This window comes from Zosterops lateralis (assembly GCF_965231275.1).
Source record: "Zosterops lateralis genome assembly, chromosome: Z".
NCBI classification, from domain to species: Eukaryota; Metazoa; Chordata; class Aves; order Passeriformes; family Zosteropidae; genus Zosterops; species Zosterops lateralis.
In genome coordinates, this window is record NC_139800.1 from 15,028,767 (window position 1) to 15,053,155 (window position 24,389).

Here is a 24,389-nt window from a genome sequence, read left to right on the forward strand (position 1 = left end):
GTCCAACCTTCCCCTTCCAACCCTTGCAGAGCCAGTAAGCACAATGCCATGTAACAAAACTGACAGATGAGCTGAGTCCAATCCAAAAGATGCTGATCTTAAACGACATGATTTTGGAAATAAAGAAAACCAACCAAACAAATGTGATCCATTTTGGTATTTTCTGATGGACACAATTATATGTTTTAGCTTAAAAACTGTTTTTCAGTTTTCTCTTTTTTCCTATATTTTACATAAATTGAATATCAATATTAAAACACACATCATTTAGCCCAAACACATTTTTCTTTATGACTTTGTGTACCAAAGACTTTAGTGTTATCAGAGTTACACCAGAATTTCAAAATTCTTCACCAAGTGGAATCTCTCATGCAGGCAGTTTCGTAAGTCCACAGAAGCAGCAATAGAGCATACCATAAAAAAAGAGAAAAAATTTATCTGTACCTATTTGTTGTCAAGTGGTTTAAATACCTAATGGACATAATGTGCTAGAAGTTCAGATAATGGTTTAATATCTAGCTATGAAGTTACGAGCAATTTATTCACTCTTTCAGTGGCACAGTTCCCTATCTGTGAAATGCTTCACTACTACAGAGAAGTGGAAATAAACTCATCTTTTTACGAGAGCTTCTGGTACTACAATAACCTCCTGAATAAAACACAAAAAGCCAAATATTCAAAATTAAAACCATGTAAGATAAGAAACTGGCATTATTTTAAGCAAAAATAAATTAATACTTCAGGCAAAAATTTCCTTGCTTTTTCAGAACTGCCACTGTTACAATCATGGTGCTGAAGCACAGAAGGCAGAACGTAAGTCCACTGCATGAACAGATGAGAACTTTGCTGGCAAAATTAATCTGTATGTTCAGGTGTTATCTAGTTTATTTGCAATATGCTGCAGTATTAGATCTCATTATTAGTTTTCATGCACAACCTTATCGTCATTGTCCTTCGCTGCCAATGAGAGTTAAGAACGTATTTGAACGAAGCAGTATTTCAGGACTGATATGATGTCCTTGTTTAGCCTCAGGGAAAAAAAATAGCAGAGTGAGAAAAATACCAAAGAGAAAATATCTTTTTTCAGGACAACCAAGAACTGTTTCTATGTAAAGCATGTCAAATGACATATAAAGTGAAAACAACTTCAGGGCACCATGCATTTTTATCTGAAAGATGAGAGATCAGCAGATCTGTTCAGTCTGCACGGTTTCTGGAAGAATAGTGTTTCATACAGGGACAGAAAAAGGAAATCAGAGATTCTTTTAAAAGTAAGAATTCCACACATTCACAATTTAATATCTGGTTTAGATCTTGCAGAAAAAAAATTAGAAATATAGTAATTTTTAGATTTTCTTCTAGATATAGTTAAAGGAGAGTAAATCTTGCACAGTCACAGCACCTGACTGAACACCTCTTTTCATAAGAAATCAACCTACTTATTGCTTTCTGACAATGTAATAAAAAATATTAAATTGATGAACAATCTGCCCTCTATTTAGTGCCCGCATTATGCACAAAGACGTGCTTTTACTAATAAATTCCTAAATACAACCTTCTCAAAACAGGTCACATCTCTGCAGTGACAAACATCTAATAATTTGGAAGCGTGAACACAATGCATTAAGGAATACAATCTAAAAGGATTGTCTGAACTATTACTACTTTACTACAGGATTACAGGTTAAGTCTACATAAGCAATAATAAATGTTCTCTCTATCAGGCTTATCTATTTGGATGGATCTGCAGCATGCTTATGTACTACCTTAATAACTCAAAAGTGCAGAAGAGGCTGTACAATCAATCCAAGCAACAAGGGAAAAATCAGATAAAGTCTGAGAAGCTGATCCCAAGAAAAAAAAATCACACACAGATAAACTTAACAGTCTGAAGAAAAAAAAAAAAAAAAAAAAACAAAAAAAAAAAAAAAAACACAAATAAATGGAATAATACTGGTACACTGACTTCCATGGACCTACCTCTATGTACCGCAAATCTAGCTCTGGGTTCATAAATTAACAAAAAGTGGCATAACGGGCACTAGAGGCAACTACAGTGTGCTATGGAAAACCCAGAGAGATATTTAACTTGCTAGCACTGTAATTTGCCAAAGAACTCCACTTATCAAACAGATTGCCTTCTTTCAATGGCTTCTGCTCTTCCATGTAACCACTATGGCTAAACCAAGGCCATATTACACACTGACCTAAAAAAAAAAAAAAAACATTTGAAGGAAACAAAGCATGAAAAACTCTTAGTTCCAGGCATGGCTAATAATGAGTACTAAAGTACTGTAATCTTCCTTACAGACCACTTCTACTTTTATTCGTTCAAACCTTTTCTTGGTTTGAACACCCATTCAGTGAACATCCACTCCTTTGCCCATTACTCTACTGCTTGTGCTCCTGTGGACAGGAAAAACAAAAGTCATAGGGCTGAGTATCTGAAGCAACTGAACAAGGCCGGTTGGCTGACGAGTCCATGGCCATGATCTAAAAGAGGCTGTGTCATTTCGGGACAACCCCCGAGAGCAATAATCAAAAAACTGGTGTTCAGGAAGTGCACGGCTGCAGCTGTGTCAGCAAGAAAAAACTCACACCCAAAGGCCAAAAAGAAGGTCCTAGGATGACCTTGTGCTCCCCTAAACTGTCACCATGTATAAGTCACTGCTGTTGACCCTGTACTGAGGACTTGCCTGAATGCTGCACATGTTGCAGTATCACTGCTGCTCCACAAGAACCTCCTCTAAAGAAGGAAACACTCACACACCTTTGATGTAAGAAGCTGAAGTTTTGTTCTGAACAGCTTTCATTTTACACACTCTTTATGTATGAGAGCTTACTGCCGTAAGTCTGCCCACTCAATACACCAATGTACACCAAGAAAACTGCAAAACAACTTCCTAAATCACAATATAAACAAGGAGGGCACACAGAGAACACAAAACTCTTCTCTAACAGAACACTTTTAAACGTACTTAAAATGTGAAAAGGAAAGTGAAACTTGAGCGTGCTCTAAGTAACAACCCACTTCCACCAATTTCTGTAAGCATTATGATTGTTCCTTGATTGTGTTTGAATCATTAAGGTCCTGGTGTTCAATCATCAGTTTCCCAAGCAAATGCTGACCCCTGTTAAAATTCAAGGCTGGAGAGTGTAAGGCCCTCTTCCGTTTCTCATTGAGCAAGTGCCAACACTTTGTTTCAACATTGATAAACCAGTTTGTTTGCCATCAGTTATGCCCTCAGGCTTTTTACTTTATTCATCTCAGAAAATGGAAACAATAGGCAGGTTTAACTTCCTGTTTTCTTCCTATCATATTTGGTTTCGAGAACAGTTCAAAGTAACTTTCAAATTCAGTAATTTTAGTTAAATGGCAAATAATGTCTCTGATAAATAGTTTTTACTGTATTGATTCAAAGGAATCTACTCCACAGCAGGTACTGTAAAAAAAATCAAACCTTTATTGATGCCAAGAGAACGTGCAGGGCTCAGTACCTAAACATGCATGTCCGACTGTGGTTCATTTTACACAGGCTTTTATACTTTTACAATTCTGGCATCCACTCTTGTTTGTTTGCCTATCTAGAAGGTACAGTTTAAAGGGCTGGGATTTTATGTAACTTGTGGTTTCATTACCTTAGGGTTACAAAGATGGTAGATGGTTCCTATCATATTCATCACATTTATCTAACTGGTTGTGGACGGCAGGGAGAGAGAACTCTGCAGACTTGAGACACTTTTAAGAGAACACGTGGTTTTATTGCAAAAGTCGTGGGTAAAAAAGGTCTTGCCTCCGAATACCAGCCTTAGCTGAAGAGAGACTCCAAAAAAAGAGGGAGAGAAAAGCAGGAGGGTAAGAGGTGAAAGAGATAAGTGAGGTGGCGGGGGTAAGGGAGGTGAGGTAAAAGTGGGCCAGGTAAGAGAAATAAAGTTAGAGAGCGAAGACCTTGTTACATTACATTTTATCTCCTTTTGTGTTGAATATTCTAATTTACAGTGACCAACCAGCGTGAAACAAAACCTACAGATTTTGCATACAGCCTATAAGAACCACTATATTACCATATCATCCTACAGTCTAAACTCTAAAGACTACTTTTCTTATCTACCTTTTCCCAGATACCTTAGTAGGGCTACACCCTTGGGTCCCTTAGTGTCCCTTTGTTTGTTATCTCTCCACCCATCTTCTAGCTAATTACTGCCTTCTTACCTGCCATGCCTACATCTCAAAGCTGGCTTTCATTTCTATTTCACTGACAGGCTTTATATTTTCAGTATTTCTTGCCAAGCAATCGTATTTATAAACTTTTCCTGCCTCATCTTTCTCAACAACTGGTATTATGTTTTGCTATAACTGAGCTTTATTGATTACATGCTTCGATTTTCTATCTGCTTTCTATATTTTTTTAAGACAAGACTTACCACTTTGGATTTTTCTAGCCTTTAGACTGTTAACTTGCCTCTCCCTTCGTATCAGCCTAGCTCACCAGGGCTAGGCCCTACTTGCAGAAGAGCAGATAAACACGGCAGGCACAGCTTTAAGGTTTTGTGAATTCATACCAACACAAGGGTGCTTATGTCAGGTGAGGCCTGTGTTTCAGTATCAATCCTTTCGAAACTGTCTTAAAACCACAACGAAACAAAACATATATTAAAATACTGAAGACAGAAGTATACTATGAGCAACCTAAAAATACACTGATTCTCAGCTACTGTGTGAAATATTCTATTTCACTGAAAATTACATTAGTTGTCCTTTCCTTCAGTAGAAGTGGTAGGGCAGAGAGATGGGAAAACATTTTTCTGAGCAATCCTGAAGCCTTAGGACCATCTGGGATCTGGTCCTACAGCCAGACCCTAAAGCAGGCACAGAGGGAGCATTGATGGCTGCTGCCTCCGCTGACAGGTTCAATTGCAAACAATACGAAAGAATGCAGTACTTTAATGTGATGTACACCCTGCCAAAGAAAAATAACTGAAAAAGATACCAGAGAAACCGAATTGCTAAAAAAAAAGGAACCAAAAAAATAAACACAAAACTTCTTGCTGTATCGAATTTTAAAAATATAGCTAAAAAAGAAAAATTTCCCATGTACTTTTACCATCTTATTAAGTACATGAAAACAATCATGGAAAGTGAAAGAATGGGTTCAAGTATCTACATATACTTCCTTTCGAAAACTGTCAAGCACAACAAATGTTGAAATATATTTTGAAAATGTGTACAGGTACAATCCAATTCATAACCACAAGCTTGGATCCACTTAAAAATAATATTTAAGCATTCAATACAACATTTTTAAGCCTTCTAAGTTATGCTGACATTTCATTTAATGTCTCAGGAATTTAATTTGGCCAACTGCAGACGGCCTTGCATCTGCCATGGGACCAAATATGGCTCTCATGATCCAAGTAAGCTGCTGATGTGAAATTTGGCCTATTTGTTACTACAATCATAACTTTTCCCAGTTTTTTTAACATGAATTAACCTTACACCATACATTGATGCCTTGCAATGTTTCTGTTAGATTTATATACGGCAGGAATTCTACATCTCTACATAAATGGAGGGAAAAAAAAAAAAAAAAAGCTTCACAGAGCAGGACTCTGAGAATGAACCTCTAAGGACCAGGATCATCACCTCCCTCCACACCTCTTCCTCAGTTTACGTTTGCATGAAGGCCGATGATTTAATCATCCTTCTTGCAAAAGATAAGGAAAAAAAAAAAAACAAACCTTGCCACGTTATTGAACCACTGCATTTTACTGCCACCGGGAAATTGAGACATTACTGTTAAAAAAGTACCTTTTGGCGCCTCCAATATAGGTGAAGGTAAAGGTGGAGTCTGAGTACCTGAAATCTGAAAGACAAAGAGCTGCTTTATTACAACTTGTCTCTATTTTGGCTGAAGCACCGAGGTTTTTCGGAGCAGCGTTCAGCTCCCGACACGGGGGCGGCGGGGGGGGAGCCGGGGTGAGCCGAAGGAAATGCAGCATCTCCCCCCAGCCCCTCGCAACAAGTGCCCGGCGCTATGGCAACGGCAGGGAATCCCATTGTCACACACGGCAACAGGCAGCAGCCAGCCCACAGCCGGGCTCCTGCGGCGCCTCCCCGCTCCGGCCCCGCTCCGGCCCCGCCGGGAGCCGCGATTCCCCGGGGGGCGCCGCTGGCACGGGCAGGGCCCCGATCGCGGCGGGGTGTGCCCCCGGCCTGGGCCGGGCATCGGGCCGGGCATCAGAGGGCGGCGGAGCCAGGAACAGCCGCGTACCGAGACCCGCCGAGTGGCGCCGGCCGCGGGCTGGGGCTGTGGCCGGGGCTGGGACTGTGGGGCTGGGGCTGTGGGGCTGGGGCTGTGGGGCCGGGGCTGTGGGGCTGGGGCTGTGGGGCCGGGGCTGTGGGGCTGGGGCTGTGGGGCCGGGGCTGGGGCTGTGGGGCCGGGGCTGGGGCTCTGGGGCCGGGGCTGGGGCTCTGGGGCCGGGGCTGGGGCTCTGGGGCTGTGGGGCCGGGGCTGGGGCTCTGGGGCCGGGGCTGTGGCTGTGGGGCCGGGGCTCCGGGGCTGGGGCCGGGGCTGGGACTGTGGGGCTGAGGCTGTGGCTCTGGGGCTTTGGGGCTGGGGCCGGGGCTCTGGGGCCGGGGCTCTGGGGCTGGGGCTCTGGGGCCGGGGCTGGCCCCCGGTAATGCCGCTGCCGCCCGCAGCCACCGCCGCCACCTCCCCGCACCGGGATGCCGCCCCCCACCCCGCCCGCCCCTTTCCCGGCCGGCGCCCGGTCTCCTCTGCCCTCATATGCCCTCGGAAGGAGAGGAGGAGGACGGGGTGCGAGAGCGGCCCCGCGGCCGGGCACGGCGGCGAAGGGCACGGGCACGGCGGGAGCGCGGTTCGGTTCGGGCCGGGCCGGTCCGGTCCGGGCGCGACAGCGACAGGAGCCCCCGCGCCGCCAACCTGCCCCCGGGGACAAACTCACCTGCAAACAGGCAGTCCTTCTCCGCCTTGCACTTTTGGATCACAACGTCAATATCCTTCTGAATCCTCTCTTGTCTTGAACACATCCCCATGAAATAAATCCCAGGGGAAAAAAATAGCAGCCTTTATTTCCACCCCACCCCACCCCCCGCGCTGCCAGGGTTTTTTTCAAGATTCAGCCCGAAAGAAGGAGCCCGGGGCTGGCGAGCAGGAGCCTCCCCGGCGGCGCGGTGAGATCCGTTCGGCCGGTTGGAGGACGTTGGAGGCGGGCGGCGGGAGCCGATGTTGTTTGCCCAGATGCGCCCGCCCAGATGTGCCGCCGCTGCCGGCGAATAGCAATTTCCTCACAATGGATCCAGCGGAGGGTGGCGGCGGCGACACGGGATCCCCCCACCCCCCCCACGCCCTCTGGGTTTTTTGGGGTTGGTTGGTTGGTTTGGTCTTTTTTTTTTTTTTTTTTTTTTTTTTTTTTTTTTTTTTTTTGGAGGCGAGAGGGAAAAACCCCAAAAACGGAGGAAGAAAAAAAAAAAAAAAAAAAAAAAGAAAAAGGGAAAAAAAAAAAAAAAAGGGCGGGGGGGCCAAGCCGACCCGGCCGCTGCCGCTCACATCCCTGCCCCTCCCGCCAGCAGCGGCGATCGCCGCGCAGCAGCAGCGGCAGCAGCGGCAGCGGAGCGCGGAGAGCCGGCGGCGGCACCCGCACCCGGTCCCTGGCGGCGCGGCGGGGCCGGCGCTTGCTGCAGCGACGCCGAGCCGCAGACCCTCCCCTCGCTCCCGGCCCGGCACGTACGGCTCCCCCGGCGGAGGCGGCGCGGGGGGAGGAAGAGGCGGATGCTCAGAGCCCGGGAGGCGGCGGCGGGCGCGATGGTCCCGGCCCCGCCGCCGGCGCTCCTCTCCGCCCGCCCGGGCCCCGGGCCCAGGCTGCCGCCGCCTCCCGAGCAACGGGGAAGCGCCGAGAGCGAGCCGTGCGGGCGGCGGGGCGGCTCCCCGGCCGCACCGGGCAGGAAGCGGGCAGCGCCGGGTTGCGCAAGGCCGGCGGCGGCCGCGGGGCCCGCTCCGCTCCCTGCTCTCGGCGGGAATTGCCCACCCGCGCCGCCCTTCCCGGGAGAGCCGGGCTGCGCTGCCGGGGCTGCGGCTCTCCCTCCCAGCGCCGCCCCCGGGCCGGCACCGCGGGCAGGGCTGTGCCCGCCGCCCCCGGGCACGGCTCCCCGCAGCCCCCGACCCGACCCGCGGTGGGTGTGCGTGCCCGTGGGAATAGACAAAGGAGGATTTAGAGCCTCTCCGTGACCACCGCGGTGTTTAATGCGCTCCTCTCCCCTCATTTTCCAGCCAAACTGTGGCAGAGCTGAGGGCTCGGGCAGTCCAGTGCCCAGCGCTGGGCGCTCTTACAAATTACAGGCTTGGGGCTCTTGTCCAGAACCATAATGACCATAATATAACTGGGGAGGAATCATAAAGTCCGCAGAAACAGGTATTCTTTCACTCAGCTGCAGTGCTTATGGTTAATAAAATCAGGTCTGAAAGTAGTAGAAACAGATTTGATTACAACAGTGAAAGAATATTCACAAAATTCAGGTTTTATTTATCCACCCTGCTTTAAACAGCTCCTATGGATTATTCATTCTTGAGCTCAGTTATTCTAGTGGGTGGTTTTCTTTTTCATTTAGGTTTTCATTTTCATTTAGGAAGTCTGTATTAATCATGTATTATTGATTTCAAACACAGAAGACAAACACAGTGTTTTTATGAAAAATTAACTCCATCATTCTCCTTATCTGTAGGTAGGAATAGAAGGGAACTTTAAATCCATCACATGATATGGCTTTCTGCCTCTCAAGAAAATAATATATCTTGAAGGGAGATTTCCAGATGAGTTTTCAGTGTGCAAACTATACAAGATTGCTTTTCATACCAGTCTATCCTTGGATAAAACTTACATATAGTTAGGAATAGATTTATTTTTTTTTTACCATAAAAGCTTATACGTTTTTTTTCTTATGCTTTGGTAACAGGGGGCACCAGGCTAATGCTTTTCAGCAGATTTATATGAGGAAGTTGTGCAGGAACCCATGGCGGGAGGTTTGGAACTAGATGATCTTCAAGGTCCCTTCTAAGCCAAACCATTCTGTGGTTCTACAGTTTTATTCAGCAAGGCTTTTTCAAGGCATAGAGAAATTGTCACTGTAGTCTGAAATACAGTATAATATGGTAAGATACTGTCAATATGTCAAGTTGGTTAAGAAGTGCTGCTTCTTAAGGTGTCTTTCTACCTTTCTACCTCTTCCAACTAGAGTATCAGCAGCCATGTTTACTGTGTTCCCCTTCTTCACAGTTTAAAGATTTAATCAGAACTTGATTTATTCTGGTGGGGTTTTGGTCCTGAACCTTGTCATGAAAGGTCTCAGTTATCCCTCCCAGGTGGATCAGGAAAGGAGGAGGTTATTAGCCAGTTGCAGCATATTTATGCTGACAATTCTGCTTATAGCTTATTCTAACCACAGGGTTATTCTCAGTGTCATGTCAATTAGCACAATTCTTGACTGCCATTTTAAGCCTCAGACTGTTTTCATAGGTGTGGTAACAGTGAATTGAAAAGTCATCCTCAAAGAAAAAACACCATGTTCAAGTAAGTTCGTGTGTTTGGCGTCACAGCATCAACTGAATTGAACAAGAAATCTGCAAATGCAGTTATTTATTCTATTAATTATTGTTACAAATTACGTAGCCAAATTGATACTGTTATGGGGATGTCTGTATAAATAATTTGTGCTAAAAATAAAGTAATATAAAAATGAGAATACAAAAGCCGATTCTGGAAAAGCTGATTTGCATCCCTGAGGGGACAGGCGGCTCAGCAGAGAGAAGAGAAATCAGCAACAGAGTGGGGAGCTCCAACCACAGAGATGGGCCATCAATGGTGATTGATCAAGGATACCCCAAATCAGAGGTGCCTTAATGACAGCCGCTTGTCAAGACTGATCGAACCAATCTCAGAGCCGGAAACTTATTCAGGAGGACTGGAGTCTCAAAAGAGGACACATGAATATACAATCTGAGCAAAGGTGGACAAAGGAACCCTGCCTTGGGGAAAATAATCTGTGTAAAAACTGGACCCTGGGTGGTGGGATTTGTGAATGATGGGGACTGATGTGATAAGAGGCCTGTCCTGTGTTCACCCAGTGCTGATCCCGGGCTCAGGGCTGTCCTTTATCATGGCTTTCCATGCTCACTCTTACACGAAAAACAAACTTCATTTTTTTATTTTTCAAATACGGCTGTCTCATTTTTAACAATAATTAAAAACCAATTTTTACTGCACTACCAAAATGGGTCTCGGAAAGCCACAATCAAAAGAGACAGCGTTGAGCCCGGGATCAGCACTGGGTGAACCTAGGTCCGGAGTCTATTGCTCAGGACTCCCGTCTGTGGCGGTGCCTGTCTCCCAACGCTCAGCTAGCCCCCACAGGCCCCCACAGGACCTGCAGTTGTGGGATCTTGGCAGCCGACCCGCCCTGCCGCGTTGCGAAGGTACAGGATGAAAGATGGGACTCTCCAAGGCTTTGACCAAAGCTTACACTTATTGGGAGGGAGCCCTCACCCTAAGTCTGGTGCCTCAGAGAGACCCAAGCCTTAAGGGACAGAGGGTTTTATACAAAGGGAGGATCTCAGGGTGGGTAAATACATGGCCAATGGGGTAAAGCTGGGGAGTGGCTGCTGACATAACAAACACAGGCTTAAACCAATAAACAGGAGGTAGGAGGGCAAAGCTCTCAACCCAGCCAGTCACTGAAGGTCTCTCTCCAAAGTTTCTGGGCCTGGGGGGGGACAGGCCCGGGAGTGACTGACAGGGGAGGGGGAAGTCTTGCCAGGAGATGGACGGGGAGCTAAGGTGGGAAAGGTAAACCAGTCAGGGGCTGTATCTGGGGAAGGCTGGAGGAGAAGCTCACAACATGTAACAAAAGGGAGCTAAAAATAGAACAGCACCCAACTGGGGTACAGAGAACAACTGAAATACAATAAACTTATAAAATTCCACCACCACATCTCCCCCTTTTTATTTATTTAAAATGAACGGAATTGTGGCTGAGGGGCCAAATATTCTGAGTCAGGATATAGGTCCCCAAACCACTGCTGGTTGGTTGGCCACTCGTCAAAAGGAAGAGGCCATCTTCTCTGGGCTTCAGGCACAAAGTTCTCATCCTCATCCTCTTCCTGGGTGCCGAGTTCCTGCATTTCAGTTTCCGCTACGTTGGCGGTTGGGGAGGTGGCAGCAGTGTTTGCTTTAAATAACAGTTTTTTGACAAATCCAAAAGCAATCACAATGACTGAGAAGATAAACAAAATCAGCAATCCAGTTTTAAGGATGGAGCCAGTCCAATTTGAGAGTCCGAGGTTATTGAATAAGTTGTCAAACCAGTCTTTGCTCTCCTTTTTTATATCGTCTACCATCTCTCTGATTTGGGTAATTGACTTGCGGACATCCTCAGCCTTGGAAGATAGATTGAAACAACAAAGACCCTCAAACTCCTCACAGGAGTGTTGGTGGAGGAGCAGGAGGTAGTCAATGGCTGCGCAGTTTTGGAGTGTTGCCTGTCTTGCGATTTCCTCGTTTGATAGGAGGCCAGCTAAGGCGTTGGATGTAAGGTTGGCTTGTTTCACCACCCAACACTCCAATCGGCCTAATTCACCCATCGCTTTGGCAATTGAAACCCAAGGCAAGAAAACTATGACTAAGTGGCCTTGGCCTTGGACCAGTGGATGATTTCTGAATCACAGTACAAGTCGAGGTTTGCCAAGTCTCATTTTTGGACTGGTGCATGCCTTGTGGAATTTTTGCGTGTCCAATTCACAATTTGGGTTTTACTGGGGGTAAACAGCCCCAACTTGCCTACGGTACATGGGCCTCTGATGAAACGAGAGGGGATGCCAGGGAGTGCCCTATCACTGCAAATTAGGAAAACACCGTTGGGAAGGGAAAGGGCCTTACGGGATCTGGTAGATGCCATCTGCACGTGGGCAGTTCTCTCACACCATGCTCCAGCAATATATGATTTCTTGATTTGTATGACTGGATTGAATGACTTTTCCTGGCCTTCTGGTGGGGCAAAACTAAAATGGATATAAAAAGGGGCTTGGGATGAGCCGAGGAGATCCAGCTCCTGCAGTTCGAGGGACATCTCAGGGAGATGGGACGCCCACTCTTTCCAGAGAGCCAGGGAGTTAATCACAGGAAAGGTGTTTCCTGGGCCTTGACTGACTTCCATAAAGTGGGATACGCAGCGGGGCTTTTGATTATAGCGTCATTTCATTTGGAGGAGAGCGAGGGGAAACTCTTCCTCCTTAAACGGGATCCCCACAAGGCAAGATGACATAGGGTCACCTGCAGCAGCCGAGGACAGGCAGATGTGGTCCTACCTGAGGGTCTTTGCCAGGGTCTTCCATACTTTGGCTTTTGGCTGAGGTATGATCCACGAGGTGGTTGACCAAAACAGACTGGCTAAGAGCACTTGGCGAGTGATGGATGCAGCGCTTACGTCTCTCATGGTGGTTGTTTTTCTGGACTGGCACCTAAAAATTAATAAAATAAAGTCATGTAAACAGCCACTCTGGGATATCAAAAGGAAACCAGGAATCTTGGTTCTCCTCCTCTTCTGGGAAGAGCCACTGGGGTAGGGTCTGTATCTGTTTGTAAAGTGCCTTCTTAACTGGGCTGATTTTCTTTGTCCCCTTTTTCTTCCTCCGCCAGGAGGCCACCGCAACCTGAGTTTCTTGCCTTTCTGAGGCGTTTGGGACATAAGGTGTCACATTTCGGGAAGGGATCCACCACAAGCCGATGGGTGTGGAGACGCAGGCGTACCCTCGCCCCCAGGTGATCAAATTGTGAGAGCCTTGTGTCTTCAAGGTCTCTGGGTCTTTGACAAGTACCTTTGGCCTTTCGTGGGGCGCTAACTGGCCGCTCCCGCAAAAGTGTCTCGTCACTGGAGGGTTCATGGTATCAAAGGAACAATTTAAAAAATTCAAGATAAACAGGGCACAGGACAACCTGACCGATGGAGGCTCATTTCTCAGAACTTGTTTCTGCTGGCTCAGAACTCTCTTGATGTTCTGATGGGTCCTTTCCACAATTGCTTGGCCTGTCGGGGAGTGTGGGATGCCAGTTCTGTGTGTTCCACTCCTCATTGCTGTAGGAAGCTGCAGAACTCCCTGGACCTGTACGCAGGGCCGTTGTCAGTCTTGAGCGACTTTGGGATGCCCAGAAAAAAAAAGGCCTGAATGAGATGCTTAATAGCATCCCCAGCTTTCTCCCCTGTGTGGGCAGAAGCATAAACAGCACCTGAGAAGGTGTCCACTGAGACGTGCACGTACTTTTGTCTCACGAATTGGGGGAAGTGCATGACGTCTGTTTGCCACACCTTGCAGCTGGAAAGACCACGGGGATTCACGCCTGTGTGCATGGAGGGGAGGGCGTGTTGGTGACACTGGGGACACGCGGCCACAATGGCCTTGGCCTGGTCACAGGTTAGGTGAAAACCTCGAACCAAACCTGGCGCATTTTCATGGTGCAGCTGATGACTGATCTTCACCTGTTCAAAGATGTTAGGCAATGGAGCCATTTTGACAGGGGCAGCAAGGGCATCCGCTCTTCTGTTTCCCTCTGCAATGACTCCTGGCAGGTCCGTGTGTGACCTTGTATGCATCACGTAAAATGGTTGCTTTCAACAGGAAATCAGTTTAACAAGTTTCGAAAGCAACTCAAACAGTGCCATGTTAGACACCTCCTGCAATATTGAAGTCTCTGCTCTAGACACTACTCCTGCTGGATATGCCAAATCCGTGACACCAAATTGAAGAGTTCAGGGAACCTCTCAAATGCCCTAATGACTGTGGCCAACTCAGCAACTTGAGGCAAACCTTCGACCTCAACAACATCTGATTCCCACTGCTGAGTGTCAGGGTTCTGCCAAGTCATTACTGACTTGTGGGACCTTCCGGATGCATCTGTGAAAATGGTCAAGGCATCGAGGGGCTCTTTGCTCTGAACACTTGTAAGTGCCAATTGGAATTCAGCTTCTGAATTAAAAATTTTGTGGGCTGGCCGATGGATACTAATTTGGCCGGAGTAGTTATCTAAGGCGAATTGTAGTGCTTCGTTCTCTTGAAGCAAGTGTTCTAGCATGGCTTTTGTAATTTGGCCTGATTTAAGCCAAATTGGTACGTGAATCAATTCGAAGTCACATCCAGCCGGTTCCCTAAGGTGGAATCTGGCCTTCTGGATGAGATCAGCCATGAGTTCTTGTGACCTGGTCATTCTTTTGGACATGTGGTGGCTGAGGAAGACCCACTCTATGATAGAGAGAGGATCATCCCCACCTCGGTCCTTTCTAGGTGTTTTCTCTACTTTGGTGTCCCATTGAAAAATCAACCCCTGAAGGTGTGTCAGACTCCTGAGGATGATGAATCGGAAGGGCAGGTCAGGCTTGTACCTGTGGGCCTGCCGAGTGGACAACATGACCTGAACCTTCTCGAAGGCTCTTTGTGCTGCTGGGTTGAGTGACCTAGGGGAACTCAGCCCCTCTCCCCCTTTCAATAAATCGAAAAGGGAGGCTAGGTCCTCAGTAAAGAGACCCAGTCAAGGCCTCAGCCAATTCAAACTCCCACACAGCTGATGGACATCCGCAAGAGTCTTAATTTCGGTCTTTATGGCCAATTTTTGCAGAACAATGGTCTACTGACTGATTTCCAACCCCAGGTATTTCCAGGGTGGCATCTTTTGAATCTTTGACTCTTGCAGCTTGAACCCTGCAGCAACCAGTGAAGTCACTGTGAGGTCGAGCACATGGGCCAGCAGGTCCTCGCTGGGGGCACAGACCAAGACATCATCCATGTAGTGATGGATAATGGCTTGGTGAGCAGCTGCACATACTGGAGCGAGCAGGGAAGAGACGTACCACTGGCAGATAACTGGAGAGTTTTTCATGCCCTGAGGCAGAACACGCCAATGGTAGCTCTTCTGAGGGGCTTCTTGGTTGATAGTGGGCACCGAGAAGGCAAAACATGGAGCATCATCAGGGTGTAGAGCAATTTGGAAAAAGCAATCTTTAATATCAATTATGGCCAGATTCCAGTTTTGGAGGAGCATGGTTGGGGATGGCATCCCTGGTTGGAGAGGTCCCATATCTTCTATTACTTTGTTTATTTTCCTGAGGTCATGAAGGAGCCGCCATCTGGTTTTACTTGCCTTCTGGATCACAAACACCGGGGAGTTCCATGGTGAGGTGGTCTCCTCAATGTTGCCTTTCCGTAATTGCTCCTCCACGAGCTCATTGAGCGCCTTTAATTTTTGTTTTGATAGTGGCCATTGTTCTACCCAAACTGGTTCATCAGTTCGCCAATTCAGTTTTTGGATAGGACGCTCTTCAATGGCCGCTGCCCAAAAACCCTGTGGAGGGTCTGGAATGTCAATTGTGACCCCCCACTGGGCCATGAGATCTCTCCCTCATAGGGGTGCATCTTAATCTAAAACAAAAGGATGCAATGAAGCCAGTTGTCCTTTTAGCCCCTCAATTTGCACCACGCTCTTTGATTGTCGTGCCAATTGGAGACCCCCTATACTGCTGACATGCTTAACCACATTTTGCAGTTCCCAATGTGGCGGCCACACACTCTCCAGTATGACCATCACATCCGCTCCAGTGTCCTAAACTCCTTTTACGAATTTGGATTCCTCACCCACTGAGATTTTACACAGTACTTCAGGTTTATTTTTCCCAATCCTCCTTACTATGCCTAGTGTGGGGGTATCTTCTGCACAGCTGTTTTCGGTGTTGCTGTCTGTCGCGCTGCTCGCCTCAGTCGTCTCAGGTTGCACCACAAAAAAAGGTGTTGGGATGAGCTGTGACACAATCTGCCCCCTCGGGAGGAAGGTGGGTGGGTTTTCGGTGTGCAGACAGAGGACGAATTGCTCTGGGTCGGATGTCAACAACCCAGGGGCGATCTTTATGTCCTCAGGGGTGTATTTGCAATCCCCCACGACTACGAATTTTGTCTCGATCAGGTGCCACGTACCTCATTCCTTTGAGACCATGGCTGTGTGCCAATCGCGATTCTGCAAGTGAAGAGGCTCGGCCAAATGGAGCCTAAAGGGCTCATACCTTGAGGTGGTCATCAAAGACATATCCAGTTCTGGCAAGATCAGTTTCGGTGGTGAGTCCTGCAGAGGAAGACTCGATGTCAAGTCCAGTAGTGAGTCCTGGGAAGGACCCGGTGTCACAGCCTGTTTAGGAGACAAAAAAGAATTGTTATCAGACCCTTTTCCTTCGTTCTTTTTCCCCTTGGCTCTGACCGCCTGATTGAGGTCTGCATGCTGGGCGGCCCCACATTCCCTGTCCAGTTTTTTCTCTGTTGAGATCCCTGATGGGATCCCCCACCTCCTCTTTCTTTTATTGCACTCCCCCTTTCTTTTTTAAATTGGTGGAGGTCATCCTTGAGGGGACACTGGTTAGTCCAATGTCCTTTCTTCCCGCAGAGGAAACGTTGTCTATCAGGGGAACCTCGAAAGGATTTCTTTTGCGGGTTCGGCATTTGTGGTCTCCTGGTGTCATTGGGCATTTCAACTGCCGTTGCTCTTGGGTAGGTCCTCTTTTGTATGTGCAGGGACCTCGTTGGTATTGCATTGACTGCCTGGAGCATCTCATGGAGGGAAGGAAGTGTGCCAGGCTTTTTAGGGATGGAGAGAATTGCTGCTGTACACCTCTCATTCCCATGGGTGTATGCCATCTGCTCTAGAACTTGTTCCCTCACATACGGCTTTGGGACCTGTTGCTCAATGGTGGCAGTCAGCCTCTCAACAAACTGCACAAACGGTTCCGAGGGTCCCTGGAAAATTTCTAAAAAAGGTTGGAGAGGACTGGCAGATTGCATTTCCACAAACACTTGCTCTGCTTTGGACTTTACCAGCTCAAGGATTTCCTGGGGGATACTCGTGGCCTGATCTGGAGTATTTTCCCAATCACCCTCGCAGGTGGCCTAGAGTAATGGGGTCTCCATTATTGTCAGTGGAGGTAGTGGGATCCTTTAAAAGGCCTGGGAGGGCATCCCTGAGCAGGTCTTTCCACGTTGCCTCCCATAGCTTGAACTCAGTCTTACTAGAGAGGCAACAGGAGAGTTGTGATAAACAACTTATTATGGGATGTATGTAACCAGGGCAACGGGAAAAAAGCGGGAAAACTCTGAGGGGAAGGAGGCCATTTTGAACAAATGGAATACATGTAATAAAACTGGAAATACATTAATATGAACTGGTTATAACAAAACAACACACCACCGCATCTCCCCCTTTTTTGTTTTTTAAATGATCAGTTTCAGTACCGCCGAACTGGCGGATATATTTTGTCGAACCAAGGGCGCTCCGTGGGACACCTTTCATCATCGTCCTCAGGGACGAAGTCCTCAGGATCAAGTTCTTCTGGGTCCATACTTTCATCCCTCCACGGAGGTATCTCGGTCATTTCCAACTCCTCGATGGGAGGCGCTGATGCCCACACATTGTTTACACTTAAGGAGGAGGTGGCAGCGGTGATGGCTTTTGTGGTATAGCGTCTTATGATACCAAACGCTAGTCCAACCAGAAATAGTAATAGCAAAATTAACAAAGCTGTCTTTATTGCTGAGTTGACCCAGCCTGAGAGTCCCCAATTTCCAAAAAGCTGGTCGAACCAGTCCTTGGTCTCCTGCTTGATGTCATGGACCATGTCCCGGATCTTCTTTATTGACTGCCGCACATTCTCTGCTTTTGATGATAAATTAAAACAACACAAGCCTTCAAATTCTTCACACGTATGGTGATGCAAAAGAAGGAGGTAATCGATCGCGGCCCGATTTTGTAATGTGGCCTTCCTAGTTATCTCCTCGTCCGCTAGGAGGTCTGCTATAGCGGACGACGTAACATTTGCCTGCTTGGCAACCCAACATTCTAATCGGCCTAATTCTCCCAGAGATTTAGCAACTGAAATCCAAGGCAGAAAAATGGTAATGGCCGTAGCCTTTGCCTTGGACCAGTGAATTATATCCGAATCGCAGTCGGGGTCTAGGTCGGCCAGGTCTCGTTTTACAACTGCGTGAATTGACTGATTTTTGAGAATCCAATCCATGATTATGGTTTTATTTGGGGCCAGCAGGCTCAATCGACCGAGAGTACAAGGACCTCCGAGCAGGCGAGAGGGGATGCCGTTAAATGCACGATCGCCGCAAATTAAAAACATTCCTTTCGGGAGGAAAAGGGGTTTATACTTAAGGGTGGAGGCCATGTTCACATGGGCGATTTCTTTGCACCATGGAGTAGCATAATATGCTTTCTTGACTTGGAGCAGGTTGTAAAATCTCCCGGCCTCTTCAGGGGGAGGGGAAAACACAAACTGAATGCAAAAGGGAGCAGGAGAGGACCCCAGGAGTTCCAGCTCCTGGGGCTCATCGGGAGAAATCGGGGGCACTCTGGAATGGATCCAGTCCTTCCAGAGCGCTAGGGGGTTGGTGACAGGGTAGGTAAGGTCGGTACTTATCGGAAAGGAGCGGCGTCGACGCATGATCTGAGGTGGAGCAAATTGGTTGAACTTGCTCTTCAACTGCAGGAGCTCAGGGGGGAGTTCTGATTCCTGCGCCGGGATCCCCACTAGGCATGAAGCGATCGGGTCCTTGGTCGATCCCTGGGACAGGCAAATATGGTCCTGTACCATTGATTGAGCAAGGGTCCTCCAAACATTGGCTTTTGGTTGCGGCACGACCCAGGACATGGTGGAACCAAGGACTGCGAGGACGACGGCGAGCTGCAAAATGCGTCGTCCTCTCGGGGCTCTCAGCTGGTCCGGGGCTGGGTCAACCTGAAACTGAAAAGCAAAATTAATTAAACAGCCAATGAGGAAGGGGGATGACAGGAGCTGACCTCTCCTCCGAGACCGGACCTTCGGGCTTCCTCTTTCTCCTCAAAGCAGCGCTCGTCACCTGCCGATTAATTTGGTCAGAGGCCTTGGGAACATAAGGACGCACCCACTTGGCCGGCACCCATTTAATCCCGGTGGGTGTCGACACGCAGGCATAGCCGCGTCCCCAAGTGATCAATTCGTGGGGTCCTTCTGTTCTCATGGTCTCTGGATTCTTGACGAGTACGGGCGGTTTTCTCTCCAATTGTAAATTTGGATTCCCACCGAAGTGCCGGAGAATCGGGGGATTCATAAACTCAAATGAACAATTTAGGAAATTGATTGTGTAAAGTACCCTGGCTAATCGAATTTGGGGTGTTTCCAATTTAAGAATTTGGCTCTGCTGTTCAAGGACTCTTTTGATGTTTTGGTGAGTCCTTTCCACAATGGCTTGACCCGTAGGGGAGTAGGGGATGCCGGTCTTGTGCTCCACTCCCCATCGCTGCAGGAAGTCACGGAATTCCCGCGAAAGATAACTCGGCCCGTTATCTGTTTTGATTTCCCTCGGGATGCCCAGGAAGGAGAAAGCTTGAAGAAGGTGTTTGATGACATCTCCAGCCTTCTCCCCTGTGTGGGCGGAAGCGAAGACAGCACCTGAAAAGGTATCCACAGACACGTGGACGTACTTCAGTCTCCCAAACTGGGAAACGTGAGTAACGTCCATCTGCCACACCTCATTGCTGCTCAGCCCTCGGGGATTAACCCCAGCATGCAAGGTGGGAACTGCATGCTGCTGGCAGCTGGGACAGGTCGCCACGATGGCCTTGGCCTGGTCTCGGGTCAGCTTAAATCCCCGGACCAGACCTGGGACGTTTTGGTGGAAGAGCTGGTGGCTGAGCTTAGCTTGCTGGAAAATCTCCGGCAGCGGGGCTTTAGCGACGGGGGCAGCGAGAGCGTCAGCTCTCCTGTTTCCCTCCGCTATAAATCCCGGTAAATCAGTGTGCGACCTCGTGTGAGCCACATAAAATGGTTGCTCTCGGTGGGAGATCAGCCTAACAAGCTTAGAGAGCAAATCAAACAAGGTCTTGTTGGACACTTCTTGCAGTATGGCATTTTCTGCCCGGGATACTACACCTGCAACATAATGAGAATCAGTGACCAAATTGAAAGGTTCAGAGAACCTCTCGAAGGCCCTAACGACAGCGGCCAACTCAGCTATCTGAGGGGATCCCTCCACCTCAGCGATATCACTCTCCCACCGCTGAGTCTGAGGATCTTTCCAAGTCATGACCGACTTGTGGGACCCTCCGGACGCGTCAGTAAAAACTGTTAAGGCATCGAGTGGTTTCTTGCTCTGAATACTTTTCAGACTCAATTTAAATTGGACATCCTGATTGAAAATTTTGTGGGCAGGCCTAGTTACAGAAATTTGGCCTGTGTAGTTATCCAAGGCGAACCTGCAGTGCTTCGTTGTCCTGAAGCAAGTGTTCCAACATGACCTTTGAAATTTGGCCCGTGGAAATCCGAATTGGTATGTGGATCACCTCGAAATCACATCCGGCTAGGTCTCTAATCCGGACTCTAGCCTTCCTGATCAGCTCCGCCATCAGCTCCTGCGGCCGACTCATCCTCTTGGACCGATGGTGGCTCAGGAAGACCCACTCAATGATGATGAGAGGATCCCTCCCGCCGCGGTCCTTACGGGGCAGGCTGGACACCCCGCTGTCCCATTGAAAGATAACTCCATGGAGGTGCGGCAGATTTCCTAAAATGACAAACCGAAAAGAGAGATCAGTTCTGCATCGATTTGCCTGTCGTGTGGATAACAGTTCTTGCACTTTTTCAAGCGCTTTCTTCGCCTCCGGGGTGAGTGTCCTGGGGGAACCCAGCCCCTCTCCCCCCTTCAATAAATTGAAAAGAGGCGCTAGGTCCTCGGTGGTCAGACCTAGCCAAGGTCTCACCCAGTTCAAAGCCCCACACAGCTGGTGCACGTCCGCGAGGGTTTTGATTTCTGTTCTGATAGCCAATTTTTGAGGAACAATGGTCCTCTTGTTAATTTCCAGGCCAAGATATTTCCACGGTGGCATCCTTTGAATCTTGGATTCCTGTAACTCGAACCCTGCAGCGATCAGTGCATTGACTGTGAGGTCAAGGGCTTGTGTCAGCAGAGTGTCGTCGGGGGCGCACACGAGTACATCATCCATATAATGGTAGATGATGGCCTGGTGTGCTGCTGCACGGACGGGGGTCAGCAAGGAAGATACGTACCATTGGCAGATGGCGGGAGAATTCTTCATTCCCTGCGGAAGCACCTTCCAATGGTACCTCCTCCTTGGGGCCTCTCGGTTGATATTCGGTACCGAGAATGCAAACCTGGGAGCATCGTCGGGGTGCAGAGGAATTTGAAAAAAACAATCTTTTATATCGATGACTGCAAATTGATAATTTTGGGGCAACATGGCAGGGGAAGGCATCCCCGGTTGTAGAGAGCCCATGTCTTCAATTACGTTATTAATTTGTCTGAGGTCCTGAAGAAGCCTCCACCGGGTCTTATCTGATTTTTGAATCACGAACACTGGAGTGTTCCAAGGAGAGGTGGTCTCCTCCAGGTGACCCTTGCGGAGCTGCTCCTCCACGAGCTCATTCAGCGCCTTTAATTTTTCTTTAGACAGCGGCCATTGCTCAACCCAAACTGGTGAATCTGTCAGCCAATTCAGTTTTTGGGTTGGGCGCTTTTCAATGGCTGCGGCATAAATGGAGTTTGGGGAGTCCGGAAATCCAATTGTGGCCCCCCACTGAGACATGACGTCTCTACCCCACAGGGGTGTCTTGTATTTCAACACAAAGGGCTTCACAGTAGCCAATCGCCCTTTAGACCCCTTAATTTGCACCATGTGCTTGGATTGTTTAGCCAATTGGAGCCCTCCTACACCTTCGACTTGTTCTACCACCGTTTGCAGTGGCCACTGTGACGGCCAAAGGTGTTCAGGGATGACCGTCACGTCTGCCCCCGTGTCGAGGAGACCTTTGATGGTAGTGGTCTCCTCCCCCACCCTGAGCCTGCACACCTCCTCAGGTCTGCTCTGTGTGATGTGCATGACTGGCCTTACCTGAGGGTGGCAAGTCTCACAATCGCCTTCAGGACACACGCGTTCCGGCAGAGATGGAATTGCCTGGGCGATGATCTGTCCTTTTGACAGATACGTGGGTGGGGCCGTGCAGCGGAGCCAGAGGTCAAACCACTCCGGATCCGTGGGAGTGGTTTGGGGTGCAACCTCGATCTCTGGCGGTGTATACTTACAGTCCCCAACGACTACATATGTCGTGCCAATCATGTGCCAGGTACCTTTGTTTTTGCCCACCGCCACGCGGCGCCACTCTCTATCCCGGATCCATATTCCTTCAGTGAGTTGAAGATGGAAGGGAACGCCATCGCTGTAGGTCGTCAAGGATCTTTCTGTCAATACAATAGGTACATTGGCGTTACTCTCGGCAGGTGAATGACTCTTCAAAGGAGAGTCTACTGTCACATCCGGAAAAATCTTCCTTGGATGCTGCAAAGAACCTTTGCGCTGCTCCTTGGAAGAAAGAGAAAAGTCCGTTAAATCACGTCCAATCTGGCTCAAATCTGTTTTCCCCGTTCCTCCTCCCCCGGCTTGGACCGCCCGATTTGGGTCGTCGCACTGGGCGGCCCCGCGCTCCCTTTTCAGTTTTTTGTGTGGGAGCCTCCTCCCCTTCCACCTTCCCCATCTCCCCCTTTGTTCTGCTTGAAATTTTGAAATTCCTGTCTTAAAGGACAGGTTTGCCACCAGTGTCCCGGTTTGTTGCATAGGGCGCAAACCCTGTCTCCGCGTCCTCGGGAAGGTTGCCTCCATGGCCTAGGCGTCTTTGGTGTCTTTTGAGCCGATGTCTGATTGCTAGTCTCTGCCGCTGCAATGGTCTTTCGCTTCTGATCTGTTTTTCCTGGCGTCGTAGATGACATGAGAGGAGCCACTTCAGTCACAACTTCTATGTAATCTTGCAGGGTTGGACGAGGTTGTCGAGGCAGTGTCAACATCGCCTGCTTACTTACAGAATTAGCATGCTTGAATGCTAAGGACGTAAACATCCTCTGCCTTACTTCCTCATCCTCCTCCTCCTGCTCAACAGCGATAGTTAGTCTCTCTACAAAGGCTAAAAAATTTTCTTGTGGCCCTTGATAAATGTTCTCATATGATTCAACTGCATCTACTGACTTCATGGTGATAAATGCCTTTACAGCTAATTGGGCAACCTTTACTAACAAAGGCCTTGAAAGAACTTCGGCCTGTTTTTGGGGCATTTCCCAGTCCCCCTCCCCCATTAACTGTGACAGTGTGACAAGATTTCCATCCCTATCCAAACCCATATCCGAATCCTGTAAAATTCCTGGGAGGGCGTCCTGCAAGCATCTTTTCCAGGTTGCAAGCCACAGCTGATATTCAGTTCTGGACTGCAAACACTTGAAAAGATGCCTGATGTCGTGAGGGACTACCACTATCCCGGCAATTTGGCCTTCTAATACCCCAAGGAAGTATGGACTGGAGCGTCCATACTCCTTGTAGGCCTTCATCAGGTCTCGGACTATGTTTTGGGATAGGGGCTGCCATTTGACTTCCTCACTCCCCCCCCTACCTTTCCGATACGTGACCGGGGCCAGAGAAGGGGTAAGGGAGCCAACACTTCCGGAATCCCATCCCTCATCATCCGGTCCCATATCGTGGGAACCGGAAGAGAGAGCGTGGGAACCGGAAACTGAGGGGTGGGACCGATCACGCCTCTCTGAGGGGCGCAGTTTGGTGGTGGAGGGCGTGCCCGAACGTGGGAGAGACACGCCTCGGGAGGAGGGGTTAGAGGCGGAGAGTTGGGAGGAGCGATAACTGGGAGGGTCTGAGAAACAGGGCGGAGCCTTTCGAGGAGTGGGAGGAGAGGTAGGTGGGGTTTGCTCCTCGGAGGGAGGGGTCCAGAAGGGGTTGTTAGGAGAAAGGTTCCATGGGAAGGAGGTGGGCAGGGAAGACAAAGAGGAGGACCGCGCCACGCGGTCGGCGCCATTTTGTTTCCTACCCGACCACCCGCCATTTTGAGGAACCCTAGGGGTATCTCCCTCACAAATTGAGAAACGAACTCGGGGTCTGTTCTGGAAAGAGTGGGGAAGGGAAAAATCCTCAAGAGCTTGGCCAGAGCTCTTTCGGGCATCCCGGGCAGACTGCCTTGTCTGACCCGGGCGGGGGGACGATTTCCTGAGGAGGCCAGGGCTGCCGAGCTGGGATTTGCTCGCTGCTCTCCTGAGGATACCTCTAGCAGGTGAAGGGGAACGGGACACACATCGGGAAGAACTGGGGGTAACCGAACGCGAACAAGAAACTGGAGGCTGCCCTTTCTGCATTCCCTTTAAGTTCACCATTGTGGCCCTAATTTGTCTGGACCAGAATAAATATCTCGCCGCCTTTTCGTCCCCTGACGCGGCCAAATCAGCAAATTTAGAAATCACAGG

The 24,389-nt window shown here is 48.7% G+C and overlaps 1 protein-coding gene and 1 long non-coding RNA gene across 3 annotated transcripts in view; both read right to left on the reverse strand.

Moving 5' to 3' along the window:
- Positions 1–7,332, reverse strand: part of PARP8 (poly(ADP-ribose) polymerase family member 8) — a 115,823-nt gene extending 108,491 nt beyond the window's left edge. Inside the window, exons 1-2 of the mRNA XM_083883305.1 lie at positions 6,967–7,332; positions 5,810–5,864 (exon numbers count right to left, since the gene is read on the reverse strand). Coding sequence (XP_083739431.1) covers positions 5,810–5,864; positions 6,967–7,057 — 146 coding nt within the window. The 5' untranslated portion in view covers positions 7,058–7,332. The remainder of the gene's footprint in view (positions 1–5,809; positions 5,865–6,966) is intronic.
- LOC310922625 overlaps positions 1–24,389 on the reverse strand; it is a 275,851-nt gene that overhangs the window by 152,709 nt on the left and 98,753 nt on the right. The window lies entirely within an intron of this gene.